Here is a 9,343-nt window from a genome sequence, read left to right as displayed (position 1 = left end):
CAGCTCCCAGCTCGCCAGGCCAAAGATGTCCTGAAAAGTGAGGAATTTCTGAGGAGGCTGAAGATCATTCAGAGATACTCCTAGCCAAAAACACTAGGGTGGAGATTTCCTATTCCTGCTGACAGGAGGTCACAGGCAGCCACACAGAGAAAAGTCCCTGTTGCACCCCAGCACTGGCTTCCTTCCTCAGTCGAGTTGTCACTCCAAACTCCTCTTCCTTGCTGTCCTTTTCCACTCGGGTTATCCTCTGTGCTCCTGCAGACTCTTCCCTCAGGCTGATGGCACCCTTTGTCTCTTTGAAGTACTAGATGTCCCTGAAATAACACTAAGGTGCAGATAAAGAAATTAAGCTTTGGGGGCTCTTCATTTCTAATGTGCTAAAACCATCAGCAAAATATCTAAAAACCTGAAATTATCTAAATTTGCAACTGTGCTGGTGGAGAAAATCACTATATCAAATACAGTGGAGCTATTCTGTTCCCCCGTACACTCTCCCACAGTATTTTCATAGAGTTATGGAATGGTTTGGATAGGAAGGGCCCTTAAAGACCATTCAGTTTGAATCCCCTGCCATGGGCAGGGACACCTTCCACCAGACCAGGTTGCTCCAAGCCCCATCCAACCTGACCTTAAACACTGCCAGGGATGGGGCAGCCACAGCTTCTCTGGGCAACCTGTGCCAGAGCCTCAGCACACTCACAGGGAAGAACTTCCGCCTTATATCATATCTAATATCTAATCTAAATCTCCCCTCTGCCAGCTTAAAGCCATTCTCCATTGTCCTGTCACTCCATACCCTTGTAAGAAGCTCCTCTCTGGCTTTTTTGTCAGCCCCTTTAGGCACCGGAAGCTGCTTTAAGGTCTCCACGGAGCATTTTCCTGTCCAGGCTGAACAACCCCAGCTTTCTCAGCCTGTCTCCATAGCAGAGGTGCTTCCAGCCCTCAAAGCATCTTCATGGCCTCCTCTGGACTCATTCCAAAAGGTCCATGTCCTTATTTTAGGATCGCAGAGCTGAAGACAGGACTGCAGGTGGGGTGTCATGAGAGCAAAGTAGAGGTGAAGAATCCCCTGCCTTGACCTGCTGGCCATGCTGCTTGTGATGCAGCCCAGGTTACGGTTGTCCTTCTGGGCCTTTCTGCTTCCTCTAAGTCAGAGGATGTGAAGTTTTGGATGGCTTTGAACAAGTTGTGCAGCAACATAGCCAGTGCTCAGACTGATTTTTCATGACTAAATTTGCTTGATCTTTCTTTTTTTCTCTTTCTTGCTTTCTTTTTCCAGGCTTTGGCTACCAATTAAAAGAACACTGAAGGAACACTACTCTTTTGTCTTGTGTGTTGCTCTCCTACAAAATAATGAACTGTTTAATACACTGGAGGCAATTTCAAATTATCTAGTTTAATGAGGAAGGTTGTGACGGAAGATTTATTACCCTTTCTGATCTGTTAATGTATTTTCCCGACCATCCCAGCAGAAGCAATCACTGTATTTTCATTATACACTCTATTTTCAGGGGTTCATTAGTCGTAGACTAAAAATAACAGCTAAGGGCTCAGTCTGAGAGCTAATCCAATCTTTTTTAATTGGAAACAAAATTTGATTAGACAACTTTCTGATCATAACAGCATCAAGCATCAAGCCCCTTACTGGGTGTTTTGTCCAAATTGAAACTTCATGTGACTACACATAAAGACCTGACCTAGAAATACAATCATGTAGTGCTACAAAGGACAAACCCAGCCTTTCCCTTGGACAAAAAAATGTCATGTTAGCTCAAGCAATGGACTGTAGTCTATTCTAGTTGATGCATATTGCAAAAAAAAAGGTCTGGCAATGAACCTGTTCAATTGAGACAAACTCAGAGATGCTCTGAGCTAACGGCTGAATGCGCGTATTAAGAAATGACTCAGATTCGTCCTCTCCCCCCAAAAAAAAAATACAAAGAAAAATAAAGAAAATAAGATGGAAGAGCTCCCAGGTCCCCAACGGGGCCTCCTACCTCAAAGCTGGATTCAAACCCTTCTTACACTGGCACTTCCCAGCGATGGCTTTGTGCTGTTAGATTACAGTGCATAACACAAGTCCGGTGTTTTTTTGGCTGCATTGTTTTGATGTACAAGAGTCACAAGCATAACGAAGAAGAGAGGGAGAGAAGCAGTTTTGGGTTTTACAGGGCATGCTCTTTGCAAAAAGATATCTCCACCATGGTGGGAATGTGGAGGTGTGCTGCCTGCCTGGCACCTGCCCTGGCATCCTCATATCCCATAAGCCAGCCAGTGTCTCCACACTGGTGGGAGGAAGAGGGACTCTGGCTTTGTCCCTCTACAGTGGCCAGACATCCTTAATGGGCATGGGCTAATGAGCCTGCTATAACTTTTAATTATGCTGTGGCTCTGTTGTGGCAACTGCAGAGCAACACTCTCTGACCAGTCCTAAACACACACTGTTGGAGGGATTCTCCCCAGCAGCCAAAGTCCATGTGAGGACATCCTTGGGGCACTCAGCAGGATCCCTGCAGGATGGTGTTGTAATGACCTGCCTGCAGGGAGGCTGGGCTGAGGTTGTGTTTTGGCCAGATAACACATCACTCAGACACCCAGGGGATTCTTAAAATGGATGTAAAGAAGAGGGAAGTTATTGCACCTCACGTCAGCCCCACACTATAGATTTCAGATGCATAAATTATACATTTACATTCAAAACTCTATTATTCATAGAGTTGAGTAAACAAGTATTGATTTTTACACTGTAGCACAAGTATTTCTAATGATGCAGAGGCTCCTTTTGTATCCTCAGTAACTCTGACCTCATCAGCGCTTCCTGAGAATAGTATTTAACAAGGACGATCAAGTTTAAAACCAGTTAGCTGCCAGTGTTTGGAATGGAAATCAATGTGCATTTCTTTCTGAATGGATGACTTCTCCACCCACACCATGTCATGTGCAGCTCATCCTTTGACTGCTTTAGATGCAGAACCAGACATGCAGAGAGAAAACAAGTGAAGAAAGGATGTGAGAAACCATCTCAGCTCATACAGAGTAACCATAGCTCTCCCACCTTATGGGAAGAGGCAAAGACATTCTGGCTGTGTGAATGTAGCAGAGAAAGTAAGCTTAAATGTGTTTTTAAAGGTGATACTACTGCAGAGTCACATTAAACCTTTTGAGAAAGGTCCTACCAGGAGTATGTGAGCTTGTGTCAAGATTTCTCTCTATTAACTATTTATCTCTATTAAATGTGTGATAGTACCATGCATGTTTAGGGGAGGCAGAAAAAAATCCTTTAACTGCGTTTTCCAGTGCTCCATTATTTCAGAGGTTAACCAAAATCACTTACTTCATAGCTACCTTTGCTACAGTGAATCAATGGACAAGTTCCTTATTGGATTTTTATTGCAGATAAAATTGACAGAGAAAATCACTAGGATATACTTAAAAATGAGAAGGAAATGTACGTTTACAATAAAAAGGTCTCTGAAGGTCTCTTGTTTCATAGGAAGGAAGTTGCCTTCATATTGCATGAACTATAAAAAATGATTAAAACTGAAGAGAGACAGGAAGCTGATAATTTGATTTATCATCTTAATGGCTATGATTCATGAATAAATAATATAATGGTTTATGTCTCTCTTGTAAAAGAAGTAGAGAGGAGCAATTTGTCTAATAAATGACTTCAAAAATTACAGCTGAGTCTTGTTTGCCACATTTGTTCTATTTAAAAAGAATGAGGGAGTATCTTATATCTTATTACTTACTAGGAGATTTGTTGTATTATTTATAAGAGTCAAAAACCTTAACTAAAAGCCACTCATCTCTGACCACAGTCTCCCATTAGCTTTAAATTCAGGAAAGAGAAAGGGATTGATCACTAGATCAATAAATCTAACCTTAGAGCTGACTAAAAGCTTCCTTTAACCTCCTTCCTTCAGCATCCTTTTTCCAAATTAAAGCATCCCCCTTCTTAATTATTTAAGAGCATGTCAATTTTACAGTAAAGCCATGCATGACTGCATCATACAAGGATTTCTTCCTGATATTGGAAACACACCGGTATCATTGAAAGGAAAGCATTTCAGTTATGATCACGCATTTATATTCTTTTCAAGCTGGATATGCTACTATAGATACACACATTCTGCTCCATTTGTGCCCTGGATTTCTTCAAGACAAGTGCCGAGAATAGGAAAATGGAGAAGAAATGTGTACTCCCAACTATCAGACACACAAACTACACCAAATCCATCAATGATTCTGATGGAGCTGAAGTTGCTCTGTGTTCACAGCACTGGGCCAACACCTGGCATGACTATAGAGCTGCAAAAAGTCACTTCAAGCAAAAGCAAACTCCAGAGAACACAATTAATGGAAAGAGTATTTAATTTTTTTAAACCATCCCGTAAAAATAGCTTGTGTATGTTGTTTGTCCAGCGTGCATCAAGAACCTGACCTTTTCCCACCCCTCCATATCAGAATAATTTATCAAAATCAGATCTCTCTTCTTACTCGAAGCTGTTCACACTGACTCAATATGCCATGTTTCTACTATCCTCCCATGGAACCACCTACAGACCAACACAAACCATGTCACATGCACACAATTCTCAATGCAATGCCAGGTGGCTGCCCCTAAATGGAGGGGCTGTGGCCAGGGTCACCTCTGGATTGTCCCCTCGCTCAACTGACTGACCTGCTGTGTAGCCTTGAGTATGTGTTTTTCCACACACCTCCATATTTTCCTCATTCCAAGTTTAATCTTCATCCTGAAGAACTTGGGATCTCCATCTTGCAAAAACCTTGGATTTAGAAAATGGAAGTTCCTACTCTGTTTCTGAGGCTAATTGTTTTGGAGGGCTTTAAAACTCAACTTCAAGACTTGGCTACCTTTGGATCACACTTCAGATCAAGGTGTTATATTATTTGAGTGAGCAGCACTTGTAAGACTGCTAATGGCAGCTGTGGGAGGAAAACTTTAGGGCCACAATTTTTGGCATATTGTAAAATCAATTACTTTCCACAAGTCTTAGGAAAAGAAAAAGAAAAAAAGAGAGAAAAAAGATAAAAGGGTACATGGATTTAAGCAAAATAGATCTTTTGAGTTCTTTCATAAAAAAATGCATACTTCATGAAATAGATCTTTCTCAGACCGCACATGTATACACAACTCAATGTCATTAGGTACAAATGTGACACAGGTATGATCTGGACAAATAAAACAGGAAAGAATGGGGTGAATTTCCACAAAAGCTCATTTGTCAGTATTTTCTACATCTGATTTCCTCTAAATAAACGCAGTTAACTGGCCCACAGTCCAAAGGCATTATTTTTATGCACCACACCTTCTTCCCCCAACAGCTGTATTATATATGTCTCCTAAATTTGGAGTGCTCAAGAAGTTTTTGGGTAACTGATGCATCAACTAATGTCAAAACAATGTAGGCTGCCTACAGAATGACACTGAAAACACAGTGCATCGGGGAACTATACCCCAAAAAAAGGTCGCTTAATGGCCTTTCATTTTGAAGGCACAAAATCTGCTGGTTTTCAAAGAGGTGGTGGTCTTTGCTGACTTTCAAGTATGACTTTTGGTCAAAATCTATTTTTTGTGTTCTTGAAATAATAATAATAATACTAATCTCTATCTAAAATGATGAGTGTTTTGCCCTAATTAAGAGTTTCTGAAAGAGAATTTTAATGAAGCATATTGCAAATATCTCTGATGTCACTCTGTGAAGTCAAGACTTTGACTTTGCATCGCAGCCATGGCAAACCACAGCCCTCCACTGCACCATGACAGGTGCTGTGGAAAAGAACAGAGTCAAGATGATCCCTGCTGCTCACTTGCTTTGTATTTGGAAAATGGTAGTGATAGGGGGGAAAAAGGGATTTACTAGTATGAAGCTGTCCTTGATAAAACGGAGTTTATGCAAAAGGCAATGTCAGTTGAATGGAAGCAGCACAAGGAAAAGATGACAGAAAAAAAAGGTAATTTTTCTGACATGTCATGCTATTACATTTGCATATGGAGGAGGGAGAATCTCAGCTGGTGTAAGTGTATCAATAAAGCCACACTGATTTATAGCAGCTGAGAGTTTGCCCTGTAGCATATTCATCCACGTGTGATGCCATAGATTGATGTGTTAGCATTTTCTCCCTGGAGACTTTGGTTCAAAACCTATTTAAAACACAGTGAAAACAAACAGGCTGGTCTCTAAGCAGATGTCCCTAGAAATCTGTTTACATCATCACAGTGACAGCAGTACAGTGGAAAAGGTTTTCTCCACTCAAGGAGGGGACAAGACAGGGTGGCAGGTCCCTGGTGGAGTTGCATGGCAAATCTTCCTTGCTAACTCCAGAGTACCCAACCTGAAGGACAGATTTGATGTCTACAAACCTGTCAGATTTTGTACAAGGTGAAATTAAAAGATTCAGATAGAAATGAAGCACATACAGATGGAGAAACAGAACTACAGGTTGCTCCTGCACCTCCTGGAGCTGTGCCTCTGCCTCGAGGCCAGCCTGGAAAGCAATAGAGTTTCTTGCCTGAACACAGATCCACTGAGTCTCAGTGGGATTTCACCAATAATTCAGCAGCAGATCTGCCTATCCATGTAATGTAAGTAATGCTTTTAGAAGCATTATCCATGCATGGTTTTCCCGTACATGGAATTTGGCAGGAGGCCATTTGACCAAATGCTTCACGTTGCAAGAAAAATCTCCAGACTTTTTTTAACTATACTTATTAAAATACCAACTCTCCTACTGACAAAGTAGAAAAGTGATTGATCTTCACCTTAGGATCAACCATGCAAGATCAGATAGTTTAATGTGCAGATTTTTAAGGAAATATCTTCATTCTCCCCCTTTGTGCTTTAGCATATAAGAAGCAGCAGCTCTTTTAGTGAAAACTGGGTATTTCTAATGAAATAGTAACACAGAAACAGAGTTACCAAGTCCAAGCCCCATGTATCGTAAGTAAGTGTACCATTATCCCTTCCAGACACTGATCAAATCCTGATTTATGAGTAGTTTGCTTTTTACTGCTATTACACAAAATGAAAAGCTGTTCCAGAACTGCATTGCTCTGATGGTGACAAGCTTTCTCTTTTCCAAGCAAAATCTTTTCACAACCAGTTTATACAAGTTTGTTCCTGTACTGAGTGTTGTCCTTAACTTGAATTCTTTTTCCTCTCCCTGGTGTTTAGTCCCCTGATATATTTATAGAAAGATCATGTCCTCTTTCAAACTTCATTTTGCTTGGAATAGTCATGTTAGAAATAGACTGATGAATTTGCTGTATTAGATATGGACGGACAGACATACATGCACACAGAGGGTAGAGCACTCATTTTAAAAGAAATGCAGAAAATACAGATGAGTCAATCTTTAGTTAACAGTGCATTATTTCAAACATGTCAGCAACACATGTAAATTACAATAAAAAAAGACAGATCAAGTTCAAAACTGATTTTTAGGGGTCTTTTTTAGATCTAAAGACTACCCACCTATAGAAATACCAGAAAGCCTACCTGAAATTCCATAAAACTCTAGTCTGGGAACAGTACCAAAAGCCCACAGGAATATCATTTCTAAAAAAGAGAGCTGGGAAGAATCAAAGTACATTTGGATAAAATAGCCTTAGACAAAGGCTACTTTGGGTGGTAAATAATCTGCAGGAAGGAAAAAGACATACATCAAATTGCTATTAAAAAAACCCCACCGTAGAAAGAAGAAAGACTGAACATACTATTTATCTGCTTAGAGACAACCTCATTCTTTCACAAAAATATTTCCTAGCTTTGCTGCTCTGGTACATCAATCCTGAGTACTCTAACTTTTGACTTGTAATGATATTCCTTCAGATACAGCTTCACCGATGGAGGAATGGGAAGTGCATCAATACCATCATAAGTTGTACAGTTGCAAATAACTGTTCTACATATATGTTGAAGAGAAAAAGGAAAAGTCCTGTTCAGTGGAGTGGATAAAAGTGGTTCAAAGAACATACAGGAACTTGGATCTTTATAGTGCTCTAGGAGTCCCGTGATGTCAGGAGAATGGAAAACACAAGGATCATGGGCATCAAAGCTGAAGTTGTGATTCCACTGCTCTATTCGTGCGTGGAGGGAACGACTGTAGCGCCTGAAGCTCACAGAAAACAAATAGTCTTCTTGGGCAGAATCTCGTAACAAAAATGTTCCCTCCGGCTTTCCTTCTAGCAGTGCCTCAGCTGCATATTTATCCATGACTCCCCAGTAGCAGGGATTATTATTGATCTGGAGGAGGTCTGGGACTAGGCAGTGGACATAATCAATCTGTGTATGGTATTTTGGAGGCGTTTCCATTCGTAGCAGCTCATCATCCGTTTCCCATTTGGGCTTGTTTCTTTTTCTAGAGCTTGTGCACAGTGTTACAACTTCATCATCAGAGTCCATATCGCTCTCATCTTTACTACTACTCCTTACCACCTTACCTGTAACCAACTCAGACCTTGAATCACCCCTAGAGGAACTGCTGTCCGTAAAGTCACCGGACTGGGAGGGGGAGTCCATTCCCCCGTTGGCAATCTCATCGTCTCGCAGCTGATCATCCCGTTCCTCATGCTGGGATAAATCAGCAATTATCCAGTCTTCTGCTTTTGGATTTATAGGGGCTGTATGTCTTTTGATCAAGTGCCACCGAAAAGCTAGCTCCGAGCGTGGAGGGAAAGGACACTTATCTAGCATTAACTCACTGATATGAATTTTTCTTTTTGATGGCAGTCCTGAGGTGTGCCGACTGCTACAATTCTTTATGGGAAAGCACTGACCCACAGCATCTTGCAGCTTCTGTTTGAGAGATCGGCCTAAAAACTTGTGACCACATGAGCGGTCTAGATCCAACTCGATAGACGAGCAGCTAAACTTCCTTTCTTGGCTCCTTAAATTAGTCCCTGATCTTCCCTCAGCACTTGCTGTTTCAGCGTCGGAACAATGCTCGCTCTTTTTTGACCAGGAGAGCTTCTTTCCACTCCAGACATAACCATCCTTTCTGTCTGCGCTTCTGCTCCGACTGCTTTTGGGTCTCACATCTGCGTTTTTAATATTATTGTCCTTATTTTCTGCCATTTTGACAGCTCTACTTCACGAGTTGCCAGAAAGCACGCTATGTTTTTGCACAGTTTTCCTACATAAGGAAGTTTCCTTGAGGCACTTTCTGGAAATACCTAAGGGAAAAGAAAACACAGCTGCTTTAACAGCTAACACAAGACCAATGCAGGTGTATACAGGACAACAGCGACAACCGATTGCTAAGCATGTGAAGTAATATGATCAAGCCGAATTCACCAGTAACCCCACAAATACCAGCT

The 9,343-nt window shown here is 41.3% G+C and overlaps 1 protein-coding gene across 1 annotated transcript; it reads right to left on the bottom strand.

Annotated features, from left to right (window-relative positions):
- Nucleotides 1-7,787: 7,787 nt before the first annotated feature.
- Nucleotides 7,788-9,101, bottom strand: SOCS4 (suppressor of cytokine signaling 4; the record flags this gene model as incomplete). Its single annotated transcript, XM_080619619.1, has 1 exon — nucleotides 7,788-9,101. The coding sequence occupies one exon, from the start codon at nucleotides 9,099-9,101 to the stop codon at nucleotides 7,788-7,790; it is 1,314 nt and encodes a 437-aa protein (XP_080475745.1).
- Nucleotides 9,102-9,343: the final 242 nt, after the last annotated feature.

The sequence above is a fragment of the Psittacula echo genome (genome assembly GCF_963264785.1).
Source record: "Psittacula echo genome assembly, chromosome: 5".
NCBI lineage: Eukaryota > Metazoa > Chordata > Aves > Psittaciformes > Psittacidae > Psittacula > Psittacula echo.
Note: the sequence above shows the minus strand (reverse complement) of the source record. Positions and strands in the feature narration are given on the sequence as shown.